The sequence below is a fragment of the Hyperolius riggenbachi genome, chromosome 2 (genome assembly GCF_040937935.1).
Source record: "Hyperolius riggenbachi isolate aHypRig1 chromosome 2, aHypRig1.pri, whole genome shotgun sequence".
Lineage (NCBI taxonomy): Eukaryota > Metazoa > Chordata > Amphibia > Anura > Hyperoliidae > Hyperolius > Hyperolius riggenbachi.
Window position 1 is genome coordinate 371,353,140 of NC_090647.1, and position 27,974 is coordinate 371,381,113.

At 45.8% G+C, this 27,974-nt stretch overlaps 1 protein-coding gene across 2 annotated transcripts in view; it reads left to right on the forward strand.

Moving 5' to 3' along the window:
* Positions 1-27,974, forward strand: part of PPM1J (protein phosphatase, Mg2+/Mn2+ dependent 1J) — a 146,390-nt gene that overhangs the window by 34,521 nt on the left and 83,895 nt on the right. Inside the window, exon 1 of one of the 2 annotated variants that reach the window (XM_068265573.1) lies at positions 9,994-10,779. The exons of the other annotated variant lie outside the window; for it this stretch is intronic. Coding sequence (XP_068121674.1) covers positions 10,478-10,779 — 302 coding nt within the window. The 5' untranslated portion in view covers positions 9,994-10,477. Of the gene's footprint in view, positions 1-9,993; positions 10,780-27,974 lie in introns of those variants that run through there. 2 annotated transcript variants of the gene reach the window in all.

The window sequence follows — 27,974 nt, forward strand, 5'->3', positions numbered from 1 at the left end:
TGGCTACAAACAGGGGTCTCTTTGGTTACCTACAATATGGGTTCTCTGGCTACCTATACTAGTGGGAGGAGGCTGCATCCTACTACCTAATATTGGGGGCTTCTCTGGCTACCTAATACTGTGGGCCACCTCTGGCTAACTATATTGGAGGCTACCAAATAATGAGGGACACTTCTGGCTACAGAATCCCAATAGTGTGTCCGAATCTTGGGGGGGGGGGATACAATTTATACACCCTCGCCCAGAGAGCTCTACAGCCTAGAAACTGCCCTACCACTGCCAAACAGTTAGGCCTGTAACACACAAGGAATTGCTGCAGCGCTTTAAAATGGCCACAGCGTTATGTGCAGTGATTCCTAGTGCGATCACGTTTGCATTTCCCAGCGATTAACCTTTTTTTCAACAATTCCTCAAGATCCGCACCATCAATTGTCCATTTTTATTAATAACTTACATCATATAAAACATGGTAAAAACAGCATGGGTAAGTTACAGATGACGCACAGGCATTTCGGACCACCACAGTCCTTTGTCAAATCATCACGAACCCACACTGCCTACTCTCAATTAAAATCATGCTTATATAACACATTAGAGGATCACATAGACAATGATGGTGCAGATCTTGAGGAGTTGTTGCAAGCACTTGTTACTCCAGAGTTGATCGCTGCACATCACATCACCATTGGTGCAGAAGCATTTCTGATATAACTTTTTTTTCAATAAACTTTATTATACTTAACAGGTGGCCGGCTACCGTCCCTAGCCCCACTCCCTAAAGGAAGTAGTCATAGGTGCTTCTCTAGGGCCAATCAGAGAAGTGCCTGTGACCTCTTCTGCTAGGGATTTGAGCTACGGATGGAAGCCGGAAACATTCAAAGCGATTTTGCAGCGCTACTATACATAGCATTGAGCGCAAATGCACTCAAAATGCTGCATATCCTGCAATTTGGATTACCCCTAATCGCTATAGTGGGTTCCCAAACCCTCACTTTCATTAGCAAAGCGTTTTTGTGAATTGCCTGCGATAAGAGAAACCATATTATACTTTAAAGAGACTCTGAAGCGAGTCTAAAATCATGTTAAAAGCTTTTATTACTGTAAAGCACTATAGATAGTGCTAAATCACCGCATCCCGGCGGCAAAATTAGGGGTTTATACCCCCAAATCCCCTCTGCAAAATCCACGACTTTCTTGGTCGTGGATTTTGCTTCTCATGGAGGCAGAGATTTGAGCTGCAGCTCTACTTCCATTCGCGTCAATCTGCCCGCGGATCTCCGCCTCTCCCTGCCCCTCTCTGTGAAGGCAGATTGAGAGGGTCGGGTAGAGGTGGCGATCAGTGGGGATTGACGTGCTAAGAGGCAGAGCTACAGCACTAAGCTATGGACTTTGCAGGGGGGATTTGAGGAGTATAAACCCCTCATTTTGCCGCGAGGATGCGGCGGTTTAGCACTATCTATAGTGCTTTACAGTAATAAAGGCTTTAAACATGATTTAAAACTCGCTTCAGACTCTCTTTAACTTCTTGCCGACCGGCTATCGCCAATGGGCGAGGCATCCCCAGGACCGCCTAACATCAATTGGCGTCGAGTCCTGGGGCTCTATTTTGCAGGAGATCGCGTGATCGCGTGATTGGCTGGATGCAGGGAGGGAGGGGAATAAAAAAAACAACAACTATGTTTTGTGTCAAAAGCACACGAATAAATACTTAATAAAAAAACAAACAAACACCTGGGGGGTGATCAGACCCCACCAACAGAGAGCTCTGTTGGTGGGGGGAAAAGGGGGGGGATCACTTGTGTGCTGGGTTGTGCGGCCCTGCAGCTTGGCCTTAAAGCTGCAGTGGCCATTTTAGTTAAAATATGCCTGGTCTTTAGGGGGGTTTACCACTGTGGTCCTCAAGTGGTTAAAGGATACGTGCAGGCACACACAAAAATTGCGCGCAGTTCCATCCTGATGACGTTGGTCAGACCACGTGACCCGCGCACTGAAGCACACAAGAAGCCGACCTGCAGCGGGAAGACCAGGAGCCACCAGAGCTGCGGCGAGGGGAATTCTCTCCGTGATCAGCGCACAGGGCGTGCGCTGACACTGTGGAAATCCTCCACAAGCGTATAATTTGAGGGAACCCAGCAAAAGGTGCAATGCACCTGTAGAGGGAAATTCCTGTCGGCAGGTGGAGCTGAGGAGTGCAGAGGAACAGCTCCTCTGCCCTACCACAGACGCCAGACAGGAATTGTACGAAGGGAAGAAACGCAGGGCAAGATAGCCCTGAGAGAGAGAGATCAAAGCGACAGAGGGTATGTGTGTCCACCAATCTAGTCGCCACCCTGTGACGATGAACACACAACCAGGAAGATAAAGTGAGAAGGCAATCGCCGGAGATGGCGGTTGCTAACAGCGACACAAGACCGAATAAGCACAGATGAGGAATGTATGTATGTCCACCAATCTAGCCGCCCACCTGCGACGGCGGACACACAACAAAGGAAACCGAGTGAGAACGCAATCGCCTGAGAAGCGATTGTGAATGAGATTGAGCAAAGGGACAGATTGTATGTGTGTGCACCAAACTAGTCGCCAACCCGCGACGGTGCATACACAACAGCAGATATGAAGTAGGAACGCAATCGCGAGAGAGGCGATTGCCAGAGGTGACACAAGGCTACAGCAAGGCAGAGCACGAGAGTAGCAAAGGCACAGCAAATATACAATGAAAAGATAAGGAAAATAACAAACGCTAACTAAACGCGAACACCGCACTCATTCGCAACAGTGCACGCGTTTATGCGCGGTCTCCGCATGTTAAGCACAACAGAGACAAGCACGCCTAACTAACCACCGACAGACAAACATGAAACAGAGGACGCGAGCGCTTGCTTAACGGTTACCTCACCGAGCCTCCAGCAAGCGTCTGTAGCAGACAAGACAGATACACGAAAACAGGAATAAGTGAGAGATAACAGCAAGAGAGATGGAGATCAGACAGATCCACAGCACTAGCGCTAGGCGAGTGCGATCCAGGCAAGACAAATTAGATGAGATAGCTGGTAGCAACCGCTGCTCCAGCTATACTCCAAGAACAAAGATCAGAACGACTTCCTGTCGACCACCGCTGGGACAGAACAATTGCAACAGACAAACAAAACAGATATGCAATCCTAACTGCACTAGGGAATCTGCCTAGTGCAGTCCCAGGAATTACTCTAAGCTAATCTTTACACAATGAGCAAGGCTGACACTCCAGGAGTGTTTCACAGGACTAACCCTTATGACCAGCGCAGGTCTGTGATATCACATGGTATTTATAGTACAAACCTCCAGAGGATGTGGCTAGGAAATTTGCATGACCAACGTATGCAAATTCCCTAGCAGCAGCAAGCTGCAAAACTGACAAAAGGTCTCTCTTCCAGAGACCTGCAGAATGCAGACCTGAACAGTGGTCAAAAAGCTGCCTGCCTGCGCAGGCAGCTGAGCGGATCATTACATGGATATTTTAATTTTTTTGCGTGCCTGGACGTATCCTTTAAAGTATGCTCTGGTTTCTCTTAAGAGTTTCAAGTATAAGCCCAAAATGCCAGGGGCTGGAGGAAGCCCCAGGTAAGTGGATTTGAATTTTTTGTGTGCCTGGACATATCCTTTAAAGAGAGTCTGAAGCGAGAATAAATCTCGCTTCAGACCTCATAGATAGCAGGGGCATGTGTGCCCCTGCTAAACAGGGGTCCCTCACCTCACAAATCCCCTCCGAGCAGCCGGGGATCTCTTCCTGGTTGGGGCAGGGCTAACTGCCGCAGCCCTGCCCCACGTGCGTCTGTCAGCGCGTATCTCCGCCTCTCCCCTGCCCCTCTCAGTCTTCCTTCACTGAGAGGGGCGGGGGAGAGGCGGCGATGCGCGTCTGATAGACGCGACTGGAGGCAGGGCTGCAGCCGTTAGCCCTGCCTCCAGGAAGAGGAAATATACGACCAATTTTACGAGAAACTTTTGCGGGGGTGGGTTTGGGGGTGAAGGAACCCCCTTTAAGCCGCGGGATAGCGGCGGTTTAGCAGGGGCACATATGCCCCTGCTATCTATGAGGTGTGAAGTGAGATTTATTCTCGCTTCAGACTCTCTTTAAAGGGAACCTGAGGTGGGAGGTATATGGAGGCTGCCATATTTATTTCCTTGTAAACAATGCCAGTTGCCTGCCAGTTCTGCTGATCTTCTGGCATAAGTATGTCTGAGTCTAAATCCTGGAACAAGCATACAGCTAATCCAGTAAAATCTGAGTCAGAATACAAGATCTGCTGCATGCTTTTTCAGGGTGTATGGCTAAAAGTATTAAGAGACACAGGATCAGGAGGACTGTCAGGCACCTGGTATTGTTTAAAGGGACACTTAAGTAAAAAAAAAATGAGTTTTACTCACCTGGGGCTTCCAATAGCCCCCTGCAGCTGTCCGGTGCCCTCGCCGTCTCCCTCCGATCCTCCTAGCCCCGCCGGCAGCCACTTCCTGTTTTGGTGACAGGAGCTGACAGGCTGGGGACGCGAGTGATTCTTCGCGTTCCTGGCCACAATAGCGCCATCTATGCTGCTATAGCATATATCATATACCATATAGCAGCATAGAGGGTGCTAATGTGTCTGGGAACGCGAAGTATCACTCGCGTCCCCAGCCTGTCAGCTCCTGTCACCGAAACCGGAAGTGGCTGCCGGCGGGGCCAGGAGGATCGGAGGGAGACGGCGAGGGCACCAGACAGCTGCAGGGGGCTATTGGAAGCCCCAGGTGAGTAAAACTCATTTTTTTTTTACTTAAAGAGACTCCGTAACAAAAATTGCATCCTGTTTTTTATCATCCTACAAGTTCCAAATGCTATTCTAATGTGTTCTGGCTTACTGCAGCACTTTATACTATCACTGTCTCTGTAATAAATCAATGTATCTTTCCCCTGTCAGACTTGTCAGCCTGTGTCTGGAAGGCTGCCAAGTTCTTCAGTGTTGTGGTTCTGCTATGAACTCCCCCTTCCAGGGCCCTCTATGCACACTGCCTGTGTGTTATTTAGGATTAGAGCAGCTTCTCTCTTCTCTCTTATCTTTTACAAGCTGGATAAATCGTCCTCTGAGCTGGCTGGGCTTTCACATACTGAAGAATTACAGACAAGGGCAAAGCTGTTTGCAGGAAGAAACAAGCAGCCTGAAACTTCAGTGCATGAGAACAGGGGGAAAGAAACACACAAATGATCTCTTGAGATTCAAAAGGAAGGCTGTATACAGCCTGCTTGTGTATGGATGTATTTTCTATGTGTGGACATACTGTACATCAACCTACTTCCTGTTTTGGTGGCCATTTTGTTTGTTTATAAACAAACTTTTTAAAACTGTTTTTAACCACTTTTAATGCGGCGAGGAGCGGCGAAATTGTGTCAGAGGGTAATAGGAGATGTCCCCTAACGCACTGGTATGTTTACTTTTGTGCGATTTTAACAATACAGATTCTCTTTAAGTGTCCCTTTAAACGGAAATAAATATGGCAGCCTTCATATTATTCTCACCTTGGGTTCCCTTTAAGGGACCACTATCTTGAAAAAAGTAGGCAGTTAAATTCTGACAGAACTGACAGGTTTTGGACTAGTCCATCTCTTCATGGGGGATTCTCAGGGTTTTCTTTGTTATCAAAAGCATTTCCTTAACAGCATTTTTACTGCCAAAATTGTAAGATACCAGCCAGCCTCCCTACTCTACCTACCCACTCTCCCTACACTATTTTTGTCAGTTAAGGCTCATACACACATCAGACCATAGTCTTTGGAAAATGAAAGATCACAGACCAATTTTACCCCATTCCATGTAGTATGAGAGCCATACCTACACAGTCTATTCTATGGAGCGGAACTCCCCATCAGACAGAAATCTTTGCAAGATGCTGCACACAAAGATGCTGTAGACATTCAAAAGATCAGTAACTGCAAAAGATCTGTTCCTGCAAAAGATCCTTTCTGCAAAATGCATTCATAGTCTATGATATCTGCAGATCCTCATACACACCTTGTTTAACAAACATTCATCTGCAGATCAGATCCACCAGGATGGATCTTCAGATCTGCAGATGATGGTCTGATCTGCAGATGAATGTCAGTTAAACAAGATGTGTATGATGATCTGCAGCTTTCATAGACTATGAATGCAATTTGCAGGAACTGATCTTTGGCAGGAACAGGTCTTTTGCAGATACTGATCTTTTGTGTCTGTACAGCATCTGTGTGTGCAGCATCTTGCAAAGATTTCTGTCTGATGGGGAGTTCAGCTCCATAGAAAAGACTGTGTAGAGTATGGCTCTCATACTACATGAAGGGTGGTAAGATTGGTCTGTGATCAGGGGTCGAGTCCTGCGTGGACGCGGGTGAACGACGTCCACCCACTTTATCTTCAGAGTGAACGCCGTTCACCCTGGCTTGTGTGGAGGGAGCAGAGCAGAGAAGGCGAGCTATGGGGACAGTGGGGATGGGCGGACATCTCCCCCCCATCCCTCACCTTCGTGCTCCCCTTCCTGCCTCTCCCCTCCAGCGTTGTTAAGTGTCGGGCCCGGCGGCGAAAGTGGGCGGAGACTTTCCGCCTTCTTCCGGCCAATAGGGACGCTCCGCTCTGTGTGCGGCTAGAAGACCAGACTAGCCGCACACAGAGCGGAGCGTCCCTTGCTGCTGGAACGAGGCCCGACACTTCACAACACTGGAGGGGAGAGGCAGGAAGGGGAGCACGAAGGTGAGGGATGGGGGGGGGGAGATGTCCGCCCATCCCCGCTGTCCCCATAGCTCGCCTTCTCTGCTCTGCTCCCTCCGGGTGGGGGCACACCTGGCTACCTGGGCACATATACCCCTGCCTACATATACTGGGCATATATACCCCTGCCTACATATACTGGGCATATATACCCCTGGCTGCATATACTGGGCAAATATACCCCTGGCTGCATATACTGGGCATATATACCCCTGGCTGCATATACTGGGCATATATACCCCTGGCTGCATATACTGGGCATATATACCCCTGGCTGCATATACTGGGCATATATACCCCTGGCTGCATATACTGGGCATATATACCCCTGACTACATATACTGGGCATATATACCCCTGCCTACATATACTGGGCATATATACCCCTGCCTACATATACTGGGGACATATACCCCTGCCTACATATACTGGGGACATATACCCCTGCCTACATATACTGGGCATATATACCCCTGGCTACATATACTGGGCACATATACCCCTGCCTACATATACTGGGCACATATACCCCTGCCTACATATACTGGGCATATATACCCCTGCCTACATATACTGGGCATATATACCCCTGCCTACATATACTGGGGACATATACCCCTGCATACATATACTGGGCATATATACCCCTGCCTACATATACTGGGCAAATATACCCCTGACTACATATACTGGGCATATATACCCCTGGCTACATATACTGGGCATATATACCCCTGGCTACATATACTGGGCATATATACCCCTGCCTACATATACTGGGCCCATATACCCCTGGCTACATATACTGGGCACATATACCCCTGGCTACATATACTGGGCACATATACCCCTGCCTACATATACTGGGCACATATACCCCTGGCTACATATACTGGGCATATATACCCCTGGCTACATATACTGGGCACATATACCCCTGGCTACATATACTAGGCAACTATACCTCTGGCTACATATACTGGGGACTACTATACTCATGGATACTTATACTGGGGACACCTATAGACCTGGCTACCTGGGGGTACCTATTTTGGGGGAACAGCTGCCAGATGATGTGTATGTTAGGGGAACGGCTGCTGCCAGATTACGTGTATTTTGGGGAACTGCTGCCAGATTGTGTATGTTTGGGGGACCACTACTGCCAGATTATATGTCCTTTGGGTGTTACGTGTATTTTGGGCGATCCGCTGCCAGGTTTCGCGTATTTTGGGGAACTGCTTCCAAATTATGTGTATGTTGGTGGAACTACTGCTGCCACATTGTCTATTTTGGGGGAACCACTTCCATATTATCTGTATTTTGGAGGAACTTCTACCAGATTATGTGTCTTTTTGGTGAAATGCTGTCAGATTACATCTATTTTTGGGGGATACACTACGGCAGAGCTCAAACTTCCTCGGCAGACCTTTTACATCACTGCTAAGGTCATGTATATTTGGCCCCACCCATGACCACGCCCACGGTGTGCTTGGCCACGCCCATTTTTGGCCGCCCCGCGCGCATTCTCCAAGTGAGTCCACTCACTTCTTTCCCCAGGACTAGACCCCTGTCTGTGATCTTTCATTTTCCAAAGACTATAGTCTGATATGTGTATGAGTCTTTTCCCTGCAGTGGACAGAGAAGGGGAGGGTGGTGGACAGACAGAGAAGGGCAGGGAGTGGACAGAGAAGGGAGGAGGTGGACGAGCAGAGAGCAGAAATGTTTTTTTTGCACACATTACCCACATGTTGCAATCATATGCTTTAAATATATTTCACCTATATGTTCATCTGTATACTTTGAATGCAAACGTCTCACAGTGAAAGAAAGCATTCCCCAATGTGTCCTCTTCTCAACTCGAACACTCATCATAAATTTAGGGAGAAGTTAAGTGCAGCTGTTTAGAGCAGAGTGCAGGAGGATCATATTGCACTGCAATCACAGTGCCTGCCCTGTCATTCTAGCCCAGCACGCTGTCTGCAAAGTTTCTGAGCTGTGCTTCTGAGCCAAAAGTTTCCCATTTGTTCACTATGCACAACTGCAGAACAGACAGCCTAAAATGAGCAGCACATTACAGCCCCCCCCCCCCCCCCCTTCATCTTCTTCACGCATGCGCGCACGCACACACACACACACGGGCCCATATGCAATTCACCTTTTCGCCTGAGATTTCTCCTAGGACAGTGGTTAGCAACCTTTTTTTGACGTTGTGACACATCATGCCAAATGCTCAGATCTCTGTGACACTTCACATATGTATAATAGGAAAAATACTATTAATAACCACGAATGGATGGAAAGAGTGAATTATCCTGAATATACTTAGCAATGACGGCTAGAACCTTTCAGGAATATTAATAAAAACAATTAGTGGGACAGTTATCCGCTCCCCGCCCCCATTTACAATGATAGCACAGCACCAACAATTTGCACCACGCGTTATAGCCGCAGTGCGCTCCCCCCGATCTCATGTGTAGGTGCCCTCAATATAGGTAGCCAGGCGTAGGTGCCTCCAGTATAGGAAATCAGGTGTAGGTGCTCTCAGTATAGGTGACCAGCTATTAGGCGCCTCCTTGGAAGCTGGCGCCCTGTGCGACCGCTCTGGTCACACAGGTCAAAGGCCGGCTATGCCTGCAAGGCTGGCTCCCATCGAACTGAGCGATCCACCTCTGCTCTGCTTCCAGGACCCCCCTGACCGCTGAGGGGGGCGTGCCGCTCCTGGCTCCACCCCCTTTGTGAACCGAATCGTTCATTTTGATGATCCGGATGATTAGACTCACAAACATGATTCGGATCCGAATCATTCATGATCCGGACAACACTAATGTAACTGCCTAAATTCTTGTAGCACAATTACTAGAGCACACAGTATTGCAGGGAAGCCAAAGTTAATCACCAGAAAGTGAAAGGATTAGAATGCAGCAGAACAGGTTTTCACTAAACATTCAATGTCATTTACGACCTGAGGATTTCTGTTTTAGCTAACTCAGTAGACAAAAGCTGAGAGGACACTAGGAAAACCACATGGCCTTCTTTAAGTGACCTTTCTGCTGTGTAGCCAGCGCCAGCCGAAAGCTATCCAAAATCTGCTGTATACGATGACTCCCCACTATGAGCTGTGCTGGCTCATTCATATTGCTGTGCGCCGTCATGTGACTTGAGAGAATGGTTTGTGTTCAGTCTTCAAGTACCATCCAAGTGCAATTAGGCGGCCGTGAGAGGAAATAAAAGCCAGTGGAAGCAGCACTCATCAGTGCGGCGGTGGAGGGGGGGCTGCCTGTGCTCTTCACCCAAGGACAGGCAGACTGCTGCAGCACACTCACAAAGTACACTGCGGGCCACCAGGTGCAGAGCTCTCTGCTAATCAATTGCAGAGTGCTGAAATATGACAAATGTTCGCCACTGTCCTCCTGATACGATTCTGGCCACCCAAAAGCAGGAGGCAGGACAGGGAGGAGAGAGCAAGGTGAACGGATGATTATAGGACTCTCCTCCACATATAGGACGTGGGCAGGGCAAGCTAGCTGTCACCGCCAAGAGCCCCAAGCAGCACATCCGGGTGTCCCCATATACAGTGGACCAGTGAGGGGAGGTGGACGCGCTATCGCTAGTGTCTGCATACACCTGCGCATAGCTGCCCGGCTGAGCCAGGTCCCATGTCCTTCCACAGTGCTGACTGTCTACACTTCTCAGCAGCAGGCAACCGCTCATAGCGCAGCTGCTGGATGTCCCAGCCAGCCACTCTCCTCCTGCCTGTGCCCTCTGTCCCTGGGATGATCAGTAAGGTCAAAGCGGCTGTATCTGGGCTGGTGGGGTCGCTGTCAAACAAGCAGAGTGCTTTGCCTGGCCCCTGTACCCCTGAGAAGGAGCCCCCCGCAGCTGCAGCGGCCAAACCTCAGCCTCCCTGCAGACCTCCTTTCTTGAAGTTATCGCCAGAGGAGTTCCAAAAGTCTGGGGATCATAACAGCAGAACCATCCTGAGTCTGAAGTGCCCAGGAGAGCTGCACTGGGGCACAGGCTATGCAGAGTAAGTACATTGCTATTAATACACACTAATGCATTTCCCACTGGAAAAAATGTGTCCTTTTCTGTATGCAGAGTGTATCTTACATAATGATTTACCTGCCTTCTATAATTGTTATGTATGCTGATAACAGCACATGTGCAGTAAATGTTCAGGAGAGACAATCTTTCAACTGAATAGCTGCTGTCAGGTGCTCACAGAGGTAAATTGTGAAATTTCAATCACCCTGAAATGATTACTAATTATAAAACCAAAAGGGTCTTGGTGAACAAGGCAAGTGCAAGTAGGGGGAATAGCTATTTGCCACTGGCTAGTGGTGAGCCAATTACCTAATTCACAGAGTTTTTAGAATTTGGAACAAATTAAATAACTTTAATAAACAAGATGACCTATAACAAGACAACCTACACACACACACTCAATTTTTGTCAGCACTCTCGCTTATGATTGCCTCAGGTGAAAATGTAACGTTAATAAAAGTGCCCCCTCGAAATCATTAGCCTTCCCACAGCCATCCACTACGCTGAAGAAATCATTGTAACACTGGCTAGCCATACAGGGCTCAATTATGAGTCCATGTGCCTATCCAATCAATCACTCTGAAAGTCGATCTAACCAGTGGTAACCACAATGTTGCACTGTTTGATGCAGTGCAAAGCTATTTGCTCATCAATTGACTACCACTCCTGCTCTGCCGCTGATTTACCTTGATTTTCAGACATTTTTGAGGAACAGATTCCCAGCAGATTCAATCAGAGCGATAGAATCTGCCCGGAATTGAAAGAGAAAATTGATGCCTGTATGGTCACCCTTAGTGATCTACGACACAGTATAAATCTCGGCCACTCACTATTGCATAATGTTTCCCTCTTTTACTTTCTTCATAGAACAGAGCAGACAGCTGACCAGGAAGCGAGTCTTTTTCGCACAAAGATTTAGCATATTGAGATTATTGGTTTGTGCATCATGTTATTAGCAGCATGTTTCTGAAATGTTTCTGGAGATTGTCTGCATTGTCACAGAAACTTTCAGTCCCGACATAGTTTTCAGGATATTATCAGCTGTAGGAGGAATGGTCGGGTGCTGCACTCTGAAGGTGAAACAAACAATGTGAAGTATTTGTTAGGGTTATCAATTGGGGTTAGGCATACATTAGGGAAATAAGGGATAGGGTAGGGGGAGAGTATTATTAGTTCCTCTGTGTTAGAAGAACATAGGAGGAGAAGTGACAGGAGGAGTTTAACATTGGGGGATATTAAAGAGTAACTGTCAGGCTGCAGAAGCTAATTTAAACCTCTATTCTCCTGTGTTAAACAGTTTAGAAGGAAGCCATAAAGCAATTAGTGAAGATAAAAATCTCAGTTACCTTTGATGTGTGCTTATCTTAAAGGCTGTTATAGAACCATAAGGACGCAAGCCGCATACTAAACTGCAAAGCATTCTGGGGCCCTCCCCTCGGCTGCTAATGAGACGGCACAGGAGCTTCTAATCAGTCCAGCGCGTAGCACTGATAAATATCCGGGCAGAGTACACTGCAGGAGTCAGCTATTGTTCCTAGCCACATGGCTCATTAATATTCACTGCACACTGTGTTGTTCAAGTAGGAGCTTATCTGTGATCAGGAAGCAGGCAGGACATGACGACACATTTGACAGAAAAACATGGAGCCTGCCATGAGCTGTCAGGAGCATCTATCTCTGCATATACTATATACAAATTCTGTGAAATCCAAACGTGGACAGTGAAATGCATATGTAATGTAAGTACAGCCAATCTTTAGCTACTGATATATGTGTTTATTTTCTCTGAGACCTTATACCTAACAGCTCCTCTTTAAGGTTAGGTGTTTGGAAAGAGTTAACTTTAGAGGAGAATGTTTTGGCTGCCAGAAAGGGGCTGATGTTAGTGGCAGAGGTTAGGGCTAGGCAACAGGAAATTGTTTTTAATGCATGGGATTGGCTAGGATTAAACTATTGATGGGACAGACGCTGAAAAAGTGTCTGGCAAATTCTCCTACCAATCTCTAGGGCCCCCGAGCCAGCTGCTGCCTCCCCCCAATCAGAGGCGTTGCTAGAGATTATGTGGCCCCATAGCAGAATTTTTATAGGTCCATCATAACTAGACACGCAAGAGCAATGCCACCTGCCCCTATCTTATGGGATATAAGTTGTAATGTAATATATACAATGTACAGTGCAAACAGTCTATGGGCACTGAGATAATGTCAGAGCTTGGAGGAAAAACAAGTAAATAGTGAACACATTACCACTTGGGTCCCCTTTGCTGAAGGGCCCCATAGCAGTTGCTATGGCTATTGCTACGCCCCTGCCCCCCAATCTCACTCCAGACCGGAATGAGGGAGCCACGGACTAATGGAGGATCGCTACATAGCTCATGAAATTTCTGTCCTGTTAACATTTCCCCTCTCAACTACTGGTTTAACTGTGAAGTTTAAAAAATAGAGAAACGCCACTTTTGGGCTCTATTGTCAGAAATTCTCGTAAATTACTTATTTATCACCTAATTAATAAAATAACCTTTCAGCACATTTACAAGCAAAATAATCACTCAAAGTAAATTGTTCCTGATTAACTTCATTTCAATATTACTTTTCTTACCTTAATTATATTATATTTTTGCTCTTTGGACGCTTACAACTGTAACATAGACAGGGCCGGATTTGCCATAGGGCACTGTAGGCACGTGCCTACAGGTGCCTAATGATGGAAAGGTGTCTCACTCCCCGAATGCCTCCCTCCCCCTTCTCTATGCAGAGTCCTGATGAGGTTGGAAATGAGAGGTTACTCACTTCTTGGCATTCCACTGATGAGATCTCCCTTCAGTCAGGGTCACCTCCAGCTACTTAATACTGAGGTTCCTCTAGCTACCTAATACTTGAGGGCACCTTTAGCTACTTAATGTTGAGGGTACTTATGGAAACCTAATACTAAGGAGCACCTGTAGCTATCTTTGATGGGCAAGGGAAGTAAGAGAGGAGTGACAACTGGGACAGCCCACACACTTGCAATACAGTTTGGTGGGGGTTTGTAGGTTCATGGAGGGTGAAGTCTAAGGTGCCAGTACATCTGTGCCTATAGGTTCCAGTGAGGTAAATCTGGGCTTCAACATAGAAAAGGTGAATCATGCCCAAAGTGTTGTCCCAAGCCCTCAAACAGGGCCACCAAGAACTGATTTTTTTTTTCAACCACTTCACCGCCAAGAGCCATTTTTACCTGTCATCAGGGCTTCTCCCATTCATTTAGCCATAACTTTATTACTACTTATCACACCTAAATGATAATACTCATACATGTAAAGAAGAATTCCAAGTAGCATTCAATAAAAATAAAAAACAGTCCTTTTTGCCCCTGAAAAGTTTCTGTTTCTTGTGTTTTGTGTGAATCACCAGCCAGATGGCTTTTCTATAGCTCTTTCTGTTCTAACAGAGATAAGCAAGTTTTCCCAGATGCAAACTATTATTCTTCAAGGTGACCAGTATCTTCCGATCTGTCAGTCAAGCAATATAATTATATACAGCATGTATGTATATGCATGTCTGTATCTATCAATCTATTGCTGGATATCTATCTAGCCTTGTTTTTAGTTCCACTTTCATTAATGTTCCATGCAGAGGAATATGGAAGTACTAGCTACCCAAAATAGCACACTAGTAAACCTTGTGACAAACACTTCATATGTTAAAGGGACACTATTGCAAAAAACAGTAACATTTTACATTCATATGCACAGTGCACACATACATATAAAAGGTACACTTCTCCCAGAGTAAATGCAATATACATGTTATACTTCCTATGTAACTGTCACATAAAGTACACATTATAGTCTACCACCTTTGGACCTCTTACCGACAGGATTTAGATTGGTCCATCTCCTCACAGGGGATTCTCAGAATTTCTTTTATTTTCAAAGGCACTCCTTAAAGAGACTCTGAAGCGAGAATAAATCTCGCTTCAGAGCTCATAGTTAGCAGGGGCGTGTGTGCCCCTGCTAAACCGCCGCTATAGCGCGGCTTAACGGGGGTCCCTTCACCCCCAAAGCGACCACTGCAACACTTGGTCGCAGATTTGGTCGTGATTTATGGCTTCCTGGAGGCAGGGCTCACGGATGCAGCCCTGCCTCCAGTCGCGTCTGTCAGCGGCGCATCGCCGCCTCTCCCCCGCCCCTCTCAGTGAAGGAAGACTGAGAGGGGCGGGGGAGAGGCGGAGATACACGCTGACAGACGCGCGTGGGGCAGGGCTGCGGCGGTTAGCCCTGCCCCAACCAGGAAGCGCTCCCCCGCTGTACGGAGCGGATTTGGGAGGTCAGGGACCCCCGTTAAGCCGCGGGATAGCGGCGTTTTAGCAGGGGCACACGTGCCCCTGCTATCTATGAGGTCTGAAGCGAGATTTATTCTCGCTTCAGACTCTCTTTAAAGGAATACTGTAGGGGGGTCGGGGGAAAATACGTTGAACTTACCCGGGTACTGCGCAGACACAGACCATACTGGGCCTGCGCAGTACGCTCCTGGTGACATCAGCCGGAGCAAGGACACGGCAACGCAGGCACAGTGGTTTTCAGGCTTTAAAGTCTGAAATTCCAGAAGTGAGCCAGAGATGGGGCCGAAGCATCGGTGAGTGGTTGCGCGGGTACAGGATGTCTGCGGGGGACCATTAGATGCCCCAGGTAAGTTCAACTCATTTTCCCCCGACCCCCTCTACAGTATACCTTTAAATGACAGTAGACCAGACCGGTTGAGTAGGCAGGCTTGTTTGCATAAATCCTGCCATGTTTGCATAAATCCTTTCCATAAAGATGGACTAGTCCAAACTCTGTCAGTCAGGGCCTGAGCCCACTGATGCAGTTGTATCCGCTTTCGTCCGCTTTTCAGCATCTGTAACATTGATGTGTAACTGAAAAGCAAACACAACTGCGTCAGTGGCCTCAGGCCCTAAAAGGTTTGGGGCTGTCAGATTATAATACCTATTGTAAGTGACAGCTACATGGGAAGTACAACTGTGGTGCATTAAAGTGAATGGGAACCGAATTTACAAAAAGAGACAGATACTTACCCAAGGAGAGGGAAGGCTCTGGGTCCTATAGAGCCTTCCTGCTCCTCTCCTGGTCCCCTCGTTTCAGTGCTGGCTCGCCCGGTAGCAGTATTTGACTAAATTAGTCAAATACTGCTTTACCCGGCCGAAGGAGGCGTCAGAAGTCTTCAGGGAGCCCGAGTGCTCCTGAAGAAGGGCGATCCTGTACTGCGCCTCCACAAGCACGCTCTCTTGCACACTCACGCCTGTGCAGTATGGAGCCGCACGTCTTCGGGAGGACACGGCTCCCGAAGACTTCCAAATACCCTTTCGGCGGGGGTTTGAAACGGGGGGAGCCAGCACAGGATAGAGAGCACCGAGAGAGGAGATAGAAGGCTCTATATGACCCAGAGCCTTCCCTCTCCTTAGGTAAGTATTTGCTTCATTTTTTTTAAAATGCGGTTCCCATTCACTTTAACAACTCTGGGACAAATGTATGTGTACATTTGTATTTTACATTTTTTTTTTTTGCTTTAGTGCCCCTTTTAAATACACTGTAATAATAACATAGAATAATATAGTATGAATCCATTTTACATTAGCATTGTGAGTTTCCATCTTGTGTGTTCACTTCCTGAGTCATTCATGTTTTATATATTACTGTACATTAGTGGTGGTCAGCCTGTTTGTTACAGAATATATCAAATTAAATTAGGCCTCCACTTTTAACTATGTTTTAGTTGAATGCTGCCTCTACATGAAAACAGGGATTGCCTAAGTACTTCTACTAAAACAGGGGTTATTGGTATTAGCTAAAGAGCTAGGTCCTGCATAAAAACAGGAACTCAGTATAAAAACAGGGGCTATACAAACACATTTGCTAAAAAAAAACAGTTCACTGCAGTAACTGTTTAAGATCGCCAATAAAGAATAACCTTTTCCCTTGTCGGGTAAGTCCTGCACTACCTGGCTATATCCCTACTAGACATAGTCAATGAAATGCCAATCCTTTCGGTTTGATGTGCCAGCGTACCAGTGTGCATATGCCTGTGACAGCCAGGGACAGAAGTATAGCCTCAGATCACCAGTAAGTTTGGAAATGCAAGGGCACAATACACTTCCCTTGTAAAGCTATTAACAATACACTGGATTAAACTTGTCAACAGCAGCTGCTAAGGACTGTCTGAGCCAAGATTCTAGTGTTTGTACAGGAGCCTCCCAATGTTACATAATGCCAGATCTTTAACAATGTCTGATGCCCAACCAACCAACTTCAGAGCACATTATTCTCCTCCTAAACCCTTCCCTCCACTGGAAGGCACTCCCTCCTATGCCACGTGTTACTCCTCCTTCTCTCCCCATACCAACATATGCATCTAACAGATGTCTATCAACACTCAGCCCTGAAACTCTTTCCCAAGGGATCAAGTCCAGATCCATGTGAGCAACTGCACTCATGCATGTGTATGAAGCAGATTTAGCATAACTGTGTTTATTATTGTCCTGTCAGTGGCATCTCGTGTCTTTGTGTTCAAAGTGCTCCTATGTATTGTGTACAGTGTTGATTTACATCTATTAACCACTTCAGGACTGACAAATAAAACCCCCTTAAAGTATACCTGCGGCAAAACATGCAAATAAAAAATAGTTTCTTACCTAGGTAGAGGGAAGCCTTTGGATAGTCCAGAGGCTTCCTGTGTCCTCCTTGCCCCCACTGTTGTTGCACACGGACCCCCGGAATATATCGGACAAGAGCATGTCAGATATGTTATTGTGACCGTGGTCAGCTCGCTGTGTATGAGTGGAGCCCTTCTGCGTCTGCGCAAGTATGGCTGTGCCTGCATAGAACTCTTGCATGAGCAGCTCATTGCTACTGTGCAGGCACGGCCATAATTGCATGAGCACAGTATGGCTCAGCTTATCCATGAAGAGGAGCAAAGCTGCAAGCTTCCAGAGGGTCCTAGGCAGTAGCAGTAGGGGCGTGGAGGATACCAGAAGCTAAGAAAGCAGCTGTTTTTTTTTTCTTGTAGGTTTCAACTTGGGTTTACCAGAGCATTTAGAAGTTTTTGCTATATCCCTATTTAATCAGCAATTACTTTATCACTATTTAACCACTTCCTGCCGGTCCATTGGGACGGAGGGACCAGAGGGACAGCAAGGGGGCTGGAGGAATCCCCAGGTAGGAATACATCTTTGTGGTATCAACGTCTCAGGTACACTTTAAGACTCCTCAGTGATATGTATATAATTTTGTTCAGCATACTTTGGGAAGTATTTTCTCCCAAGAATATTTTTTTTTATGCTCTTCAAAGGAGAAAAAGAAGAAAAAAATGGAGAAAATGCATTTCTCAGTTTTCGCCTCTTGTAGATTTAAAATAAAAAGTGCTACTCTAGATAAAAACCACAAATTTTATTTGGCTATGTCTCCTATTTATCATAGTACAGGTAGTCTTGACTTACGAACGCCTGTCTTGCGATGACCCACGGATCCGCTGCAAATTACGTCACAAAGTTGGGGACTACCTCTTCTGCTGTCCGTTCCTCTAGCAGAGTAATCAAATCCAGAAGGTCCGCACACTCACAGAATAAACTTTCAAGTTTTTATTCAGACCATGTGACAATGTTCCATTCCAACGACCAACGATTCGTTTCATCGTTGGTCATTGGAATGGAACATTGTCACATGGTCTGAATAAAAACTTGGAAGTTTATGCTGTGAGTGTGAGGACCTTCTGGATTTGATTACTTTACTTATATGGGTCCTTGCACCTCAATCAAGTGGTGTGGAATCTTTCATCGACCTCTAGCAGAGTAGGCACAGCAGAAGCTGCAATGTGTCACACCTGTTCCATGGCAGCCCGTGTCAATCAGCGACATCCTCTCTCCCGTCACTGTTCCCCCTAGCGGCTTTTCATACGTCGCGTAATGACACAATCAGGAGCCGCCCCTAGGGGGAGCAGTAAAGGGAGAAAGGACATCGCTGATTGACGCAGGCCGCCATGGAACAGGTGTGACGTTGCAGCTTCTGTGGTGCCTACTCTTCTCAAGGTACAGGGCTGGAGGAGTGCAGGGAGAATGGGGTACAAAAGGCACAGCAGGGAGGCATAGCGGAACACAAGGCACAGCTGGACATAGGAGGCACAGGGGGAGCAAAGGAGGCACAAGGTGGCACAATGGATAAACAAGGGAGTCACAAGGGGGCACCATTAGAGACACAAGGAATTACAAGGGAGATACAAGGTGGCACAATGGTGACACAATGAGGCACAAGGGAGACCAAGGAGACACAGAGGGGGCAGAGAGGGACACTAGAGGCACAGGGGACTGTGTTGGCATAGTGTTCCAACTTAAGAATGGATTCAGGTTAAGTATGCACCTACAGTCCCTATCTCGCTTGTTAACCGGGGACTAAATTATGTTCCTGTCGGCTCTGCTCCCCCCTGCATAACAGAGCACTTCTGCACAGACTGAAAAACCAACTGACACCTGAGGTTTCAAGACCCGGTCCTTGCAGAGCATCTCTCCTCGTACATGTGAACAAGGCTTAATACAGACACTAGACTGATTATGGCAGGGATTAGATTGTGAGCGACATCAAACAAACAAAAGTTGATTCAGGTAATGCCTTTCAATCTTTTAAAACCTGGGGCCACTATAGCACTTTTAGCAGCATTTTAGCTAGGTAAATGAAAGTTATCACAGTGGCAACTGCGATTTCCTGCAGCATTTTTTTAATGATTGCGCTTCAATGCAAAAAATAGGATTACTGCAGAATCGCCTCTCAATGTGATTTTGCAGGGCCTTTACTACCAAACACAAATTGCTAGGGACATCTCAATTGCTGTACATGTCGCTTCAAAACCGCTGGAAATCGCTCTGAAAAATGATGCAAAAATCAATGATTCATGCTTTTTAATGGGTTCCAGCCCTCAGGCATGATACAGAAGTGGATCAGAAGGGACATTTAGTGACAGTAAAGCACTGCAGAAGATAACAGTGCTATGTAAATACACAGAAATAATAATTCTGTGTTTAGAATGAGGGATTGTGCATTACTGTGTTACTTTAAACATTGTTACTAACGTGCCATACACTATGCTGAGCTGCCTCCTTCACTTGGCTTTATTTCTGCTTTTCATATGATGCACTAGCTAATCAGGGAACTTGTAATCAGGTAGAAGTAAGCTGTGCTGGCAACTGACTTGGACAGGTGATCCTCTGTCTATAAACAGGTTATTTTCTGGAAGTCAGTTGAAGTATTATTCTCTAGAGTGTGGATAAATCCTTTACTTTCATATAACTCTGGAACGCTCATCAGTTTTTCTGTGCGAGTTGTCTGAGGGCCCTTTCACACCGGGGCGGTGCGGTATTTTTTACCACACCCCATCACCGGGCAATACAAGTCTATGGAGACTTTCATACTTTGATGTTACAGCACGATGCAACGGAAATGACGTTTTCACTGCATTCCCGATCAGGTGGCTTCTGCGCCGACTTGCAGCAATCTGTGTTGGCCCTGAAATCATGTTAGTCTTTGGCGACGGGTTGCTTATTATGGCTACACACAAGGTGCTCTGCTGCATCACACACAGCCCTAGACCGCAAGCACGGCAGAAGCACATACACCAATTCCTTAGTGTACCTACTAATAACAAATATTTATCACTAAATATTTTATATTTTGTCTGTAATTACTGTTCGATGTGGTGTTTGTTGGCAGTGATCTACTGAAGAGGAAGGTCTTTGTCCTAATCAGTAGATCAACCAGTTAAGGGCTCGTTTCCACCATAGCGAATCCGCATGCGGCGGCGACATGCGAATTCGCTTGGTACATTGAAGTGGCCGGGGCTGTTTCCATATGTGCGGCGTGCGGGAGCGATTTGGCGGCGGGCCAAATCTGCACGACGGGACCCACAGAATTCGCCTGCGTCGGGAATCCGTGCGAATCGCCGCTAATGTATTTAATAGTAAAAACGCATGCGTTTGTTACATGCGTTTTTACCCGCGATTTCGCGTGCGATTTCGCACCTTTTTTAATGTTATTTTGCCCTGGCAGTGTCATGGTTAATTTCGCATGGCACCCTGCCATGCGAAATCGCGGGTAAAAACGCATGCGGAAACGCATCCGCATGCGTTTTTACAAGCGTCGGGATGCCGGCGAAATCGCGTCGCAACAGTGGAAACGGGCCCTAAGAGAAACAGCTGAGGAAGCAAAAGAATACAACAGCAATAGAACTGCAATTGATAATTGTTGTTGCTCCCTCTTCATGTTGCTGTAATTGTCTTTTACTGTGGACATTTTGACGCTCACACGGTTCCCGAGAAAACCGCGTGTGCGTCATGGAGACCCAAATGCAAATTTCATTGCAAGTAACCAAAATGACATTCTTTTTTAAAAAAATTAACTTCCCCCCTCCCCTACTCCCTGGCTCTGCCAGGAATCACGGATACATGGATAGCTTTCAATTACAGAACCTTTCACGTAGGTGTGAAACCTGTTCCCAAGCATTCCTGGAAAGTTTATATTGCTCATCCATCAGATGAAGTCAGATATGAGCTTGACAGAACCAATCTACACCAAGAATGTCAGACTGGCCGGCATCAATCTCAGCAGGGGGGTCTCCTAGGATTCCCTCAGCTGAAGAGATCAAAGGAGGCCATTTCCCAGCTGGCCTTTTCACTAAGTTAAGAAAACTTTTCTGTGAACTCACAAATATGAGATCAATCTTTTGTCATAAATATGACTTTCCAAACGGGCGTCGGCCTTTAGAAGCCGCTTATTATGACATTCGGAACAAACCACACGATTGGATGTTTCCGAATTCACGGTAAGCCCTGCCAAAGCAGAGATATGCATTTTGGGGTCACAGTTCACTCCAGACACCAAGTTTGATATCATTGTTTTGATAAATTCTGACCAACCTGAAAATGTTATTAGATTTAACATAACCTGTACGGTCATGGAGATACAACACCTATCCTGATTTAGATATATTTCGGTCTCCATGAGAATGGGCTGGCTTATCTCAGGTTCCAAAGAGGTGTGTGATCCCCGCCCTAAATCCTCCTTGCTGAAGTGATAGGTATAACTTGACAGAGCTCAGAAAGCTCTGGGTCCAAAGGCCAATTGCTAAAATCTGACGTTGAGTTAACATGCAGCGACAAGCCAGCTGGACACTGGTAAAATCACTTGGATTATTTCCTACCACAGCCTCTAGCCGCATGGCGATCGACATCTTAGACTTTCCGCCAAAGACTTGCGATTGCCGCATGGACTATCAATAACGGTATTTGAACTGTATATTAAGACATTCTGTTTCTTTTTTCCTCTCCACCCTTTTTCTATCAACCCAATCTGTTCTGCCGGACAGGTATATTTATCTGTGGGTTAAAGTACTGTGTGTATCTAGTTTTAGAACAAAACTTAACGATTTTATTGTTCAGTCTTGTGCCTGTTCTGGTCATCTGATTGCTGCTACAATGAACCTGCCCTCTGAAGAGTCATTCTACCGCATTGTTTTATTATTTTCTTATAAATTGTTGATTTGCTAGCTAGGTTGTAAATAACCGTTTCTTACTTCTAGGATTAGCTAGTACACAATTTCCTGTGCGGAATCGATAACTTTAGTTTATCGCTTGTACATACTGTACAATCGAGATTGCATCATATATGGACCCAGTAACCTTTATTTAACGCCACCCTGCTTACAGTCTTCAAGCCGTCGGAAGTGACTATTCCCTGAATGGTGACTGGAGCATGTCGGACATGATTGGGCTGGCTGCCATATTATGATAGTGTTGGGGTCTCTTCGACCTATCAAATTGGAGAGTGGTGGCAGTGAAATTACCCGATTTCCAGCGTGAAATCAATATTTTTAGTTTACCGATTGTACATACAATCGGGATTGTACATGTATGGGCACCTCCAACCAATCTAATCCATTTACTACGCACACAGTGAATCTGCCTCCAGAAATCTCTAGTGCATGAGACCTGCATGGCAACAGTGGCCTAGTAATACAGGATTGGTGAGTGATTGTCACATTACGTATTTCAATTTATTTATTAATGACCTAGTAGATGCAGTAGTGAGCAATGTTGCTATTTTTGCAGATGATACAAAATTGTGCAGAATCATCAACTCTCAGGAAGATAGTGTCATATTGCAACAGGATCTGGATAGGATGGCTATATGGGCACATACATGGCAGATGAAATTCAATGTTGAAAAATGTAAAGTCATGCATTTTGGTCGTACCAGTGGTCTAGCACCATACAAAATAAATGGGATACAGTTGGGGACATCAAACTTGGAGAAGGACTTAGGAGTACTCATCGACAACAAGTTAAATAACCGTACTCAATGCCAAGCCGCTGCAGCTAAAGCTAACAAAATTTTGGGATGCATTAAAAGGGAAAGAAAAACTTGAGATGCTAGCATATTATTGCCCCTGTTTAACTCTCTAGTAAGGCCACATCTGGAATATGGAATTCAGTTCTGGGCACCACATTACAAAAAAGATATTGCAGTTTTAGAGCAGGTGCAGAGACGAGCAACAAAATTGATACGTGGGATGGAAGGTCCCGCTTACCAAGAAAGGTTAGATAAACTGGGTTTATTTAGTCTAGAGAAAAGACGCCTTAGAGGAGATCTAATTAACATGTATAAATACATCAGAGGGCAATATAATAGCTTGGCGGATGAGCTTTTTGTCCCTAGGCCTTCTCAAAGGACTAGAGGACATGATCTGCACATAGAGGAAAAACGTTTTAGCCATTTATTTAGGAAAGGGTTGTTTACAGTAAGAGTGATTAAGATGTGGAATGCATTGCCACAGGAAGTTGTTATGGCAAACTCTATACCTGCATTTAAAGGGGCCTTAGATGCTTTCCTTGCGTTGAAAGACATCCATGGCTACAATTACTAGGTTATGCCTAATGATGTTGATCCAGGGATTTTATCTGATTGCCATCTGGAGTCGGGAAGGAATTTTTCCCTTTTGGGGCTAATTGGACCATGCCTTGTAAGAGTTTTTTCGCCTTCCTCTGGATCAACAGGGATATGTGAGGGAGCAGGCTGGAGTTGTACTTTGTACTGGTTGAACTCGAAGGACGTATGTCTTTTTTCAATCAAAATAACTATGTAACTATGTATTGTCGGCAGTTGTGCGACCAATCTTTGTCAGTCTGCTCACCGTACTTCCTGCTATAGGGTGCGACTATTCCCCAAAATCTAACGGGAGCAGATTAGACGGGATTGGCACGCTCTGTCACATTAGTACCTTCTGACGATCCAGCAACCGGTCTTTTAACATCTTGAAGACGGGATCGCAGGGCTGGGTTATCACAGACATGTATGGATGTTTTGTTTCTGGGTTAATATTCATTATGTTTTCTTTGATGTTGTGCATTCTGGTATCGTGTTTGCAGTATTCTTCATTCATTGACAGCCTCTATTATCAGTAGAAGGCATTATTTCAATTGATATTGCTGCCCATTCTGAACTACTCTAAAAAAAAAAAAGAAAATGAATGATTACTGTGTATATTGATATAAGACAGTTCTAACTGGCATTCAGGAGTAATGAATGATTGCCTGTCTTTGTGTTTTAAAAAAAAGCCCCATGGTATTCTTTATTTTGTCTGTTTGGACTTTGAAAAGAAGTCTATAGGAATTCTCGTCAGATTCTTAAAGAAAAAAATTCACTGAACATTTTTTTTAGATGCTTGTTTGAAAAAATCCTACAGGGCATTTTGCAGACATTTTTTTGCGAGCCTCCAACGGCTGATGACAGTGAAAAACTCAATAGACCACTATAATAGATGTTCCAGTAGCATTTGACAAACTGCTACCTATGCTCGGAATAAAAAAAAAATGCACACAAAAATGACAGATTCTACGAATGCTGATAATGAGCTATCTCTAACATGATTTAAATCATCTTTAACAAGATTGAGTCAAATTGGGCAAATCTTTGGCAAAGTAGATTTTAAGAGTTTGATCAGCACTAGCCAATCTAATAATGTCTACATACATTAATAAAACAAAAAGGGAATTTGTTTAAATAATAAATTAAAAAGAATATCATTATAAAAGACAGCAGGACAGCTCATCCATACATACATTTATTTTTGAGAATTCATAGACACTGCAAGTCTCACTGACTGAAATGTTATAAAAACAGTTCTATAAATGTAAACAATTGAGTTCCAAACAAAGCTTCCGAAATTTGCTGCAGTTTCCAAGTCCTAAATCAATACCAAGCATTTTTTTTATTCATTGCACCAAGAGATCTAAGAAATAGAGAGTGCAGTAGGTTCCGGCCAAATGTTGACTTTTTTCCCCCCCCTTCTCTTTTCTTTCTGCACCCAAATATACCTCTGCATCAGGCTGTGCAGTTAGATTCTATTAGGTAGGATCCTGGTCACCAAAAATTAAATAATCAACAGAAAAGTGGTCATGCCATCCAGTTGCCAATCATTCACAATTGACAGGTCTAGCAAAGAAGAGGGGGGGGGGGGGGGTGGAAGTGTGCAAAGATGGTGATTTATAGGGGCAAGCAGGGTGCAGGGGGGGGGGGGGGTCTGGTGGAGAACAATATAGCAATAGAGGCTGGGCATTACAGTGATGGGAAAAACTTTTTGCCCCCTTCCTGATTTCTTATTCTTTTGCATGTTTGTCACACTTAAATGTTTCTGCTCATCAAAAACCGTTAACTATTAGTCAAAGATAACATAATTGAACACAAAATGCAGTTTTAAATGATGATTTTTATTATTTAGTGAGAAAAAAACCTCCAAATCTACATGGCCCGGTGTGAAAAAGTGATTGCCCCCCTTGTTAAAAAAATAACTTAACTGTGGTTTATCACACCTGAGTTCAATTTCTGTAGTCATCCCCAGGCCTGATTACTGCCACACCTGTTTCAACCAAGAAATCACTTAAATAGGAGTTATCTGTCACAGAGAAGTAGACCAAAAGCACCTCAAAAGCTAGACATCATGCCAAGATCCAAAGAAATTCAGGAACAAATGAGAACAAAAGTAATTGAGATCTATCAAGATACAAGATGGATTTATTCGCCAAGTGCGGGGGTACCATACTCGGAATTGCTTGTGGTATACATGGCAAAGGCAAAATACACGTCAACAGTTGTCTATCTTACATATATGGCTACAAGTATAGATACGAGTACATAGACTAAACTAAAAGGATTAACAGTACATTTTACATTTTACGTCTGCAATTTCTACCATTATACATGCTGCTGCGTTAGTAAGATAACCTTGACGGAGTCCAAGCAGCCTTAACAGGTACAATGACATCATTGTGCTAGTGAGAGTTGGATGCAGACATTAAGGCGGAGAGCAGCACCTGGGGCAAGCATGCTGATTGCGGGCTAGGAGGCAATAGTCAGGCGTCAGTTGTTGAGCAGTAGAACAGCCTGGGGGAAGAAGGAGTTCCTGCGCCTGGTAGTCTTGGATTGGATGGTTCGGAAGCGCCGGCCGGATGGGAGAGGCTCAAAGAAGCAGTGATGAACCTTCCCAGGAGTGGCCGGCCGAACAAAATTACCCCAAGAGCGCAGAGAAAAGTCATCCGAGAGCCAACAAAGGACCCCAGGACAACATCTAAAGAACTGCAGGCCTCACTTGCCTCAATTAAAGTCAGTGTTCACAACTCCACCATAAGAAAGAGACTGGGCAAAACAAGACAAGACAAATAACATTTATATCGCGCTTTTCTCCTGGCAGACTCAAAGCGCCAGAGCTGCAGCCACTAGGGTGCGCTCTATAGGCAGTAGCAGTGTTATGGAGACTTGCCTAAGGTATCCTACTGAATAGGTGCTGGCTTACTGAACAGGCAGAGCCGAGATTCGAACCCAGGTCTCCTGTGTCAGAGGCAGAGCCCTTAACCATTACACTATCCAGCAAACACTTTTAACCACTTGACGACCAGGGGATTTATGGCTGATCTGTGCTGCGTGGGCTCTCAAGCCCGCAGCACAGATCAGGAATATGCCAGGGCGATCAGACTTACCCCCTTTTTTCCCCACTAGGGGGATGTCCTGCTGGGGGGGTCTGATCGCCGCCGGCTATCTGCGCTTTGCGGGGGGGGCTCTTCAAAGCCCCCCTCCGCAGCGTTCTCTGCGCTCCGTCCCTCCCTCTCCCTCCCCCTGTGAGCTGCGTAGGACGGATATCCGTCCTGCGCATTGAAGGATAGGCTTCAGCCTATCATAGGCCAGCGATCCCCGGCCAATCAGAGGCCGGGGATCGCGATCTGCCTTACGGCGCTGCTGCGCAGCAGAGCCGTATGATGTAAACAGTGGGGATTTCTTCCCCGCGTGCTTACATTTTGCCGGCGAGCCGCGATCGGTGGCTCTCCGGCTGTTCACGGAGACACCCTCCGTGAACGGACATGGAAAGGCCGCTCGAACGAGCGGCCGTTTCCATGGAAACCCTCAGACGACCAGTTTACGCCAATCGGCGTTAGCTGGTCGTCAAGAGGTTAAGCAAAAAGAACATTAAGGCTCGTCTCAATTTTGCTAAAACAATCTCAATGATTGCCAAGGCTTTTGGGAAAATACCTTGTGGACCGACGAGACAAAAGTTGAACTTTTTGGAAGGTGCGTGTCCTGTTACATCTGGCGTAGAAGTAACGCAGCATTTCAGCAAAATAACATCATACCAACAGTAAAATATGGTGGTGGTAGTGTGATGGTCTGGGGTTGTTTTGCTGCTTCAGGACCTGGAAGGCTTGCTGTGATAGATGGAACCATGAATTCTACTGTCTACCAAAAAATCCTGAAGGAGAATGTCCGGCCATCTGTTCGTCAACTCAAGCTGAAGCGATCTTGGGTGCTGCAGGACAATGACCCAAAACACACCAGCAAATCCATCTCTGAATGGCTGAAGAAAAACAAAATGAAGACTTTGGAGTGGCCTAGTCAACGTCCTGACCTGAATCCTATTGAGATGTTGTGGCATGACCTTAAAAAGGCGGTTCATGCTAGAAAACCCTCAAATAAAGCTGAATTACAACAATTCTGCAAAGATGAGTGGGCCAAAATTCCTCCAGAGCGCTGTAAAAGACTCGTTGCAAGTTATCGCAAACGCTTGATTGCAGTTATTGCTGCTAAGGGTGGCCCAACCAGTTATTACTGTAGGTTCA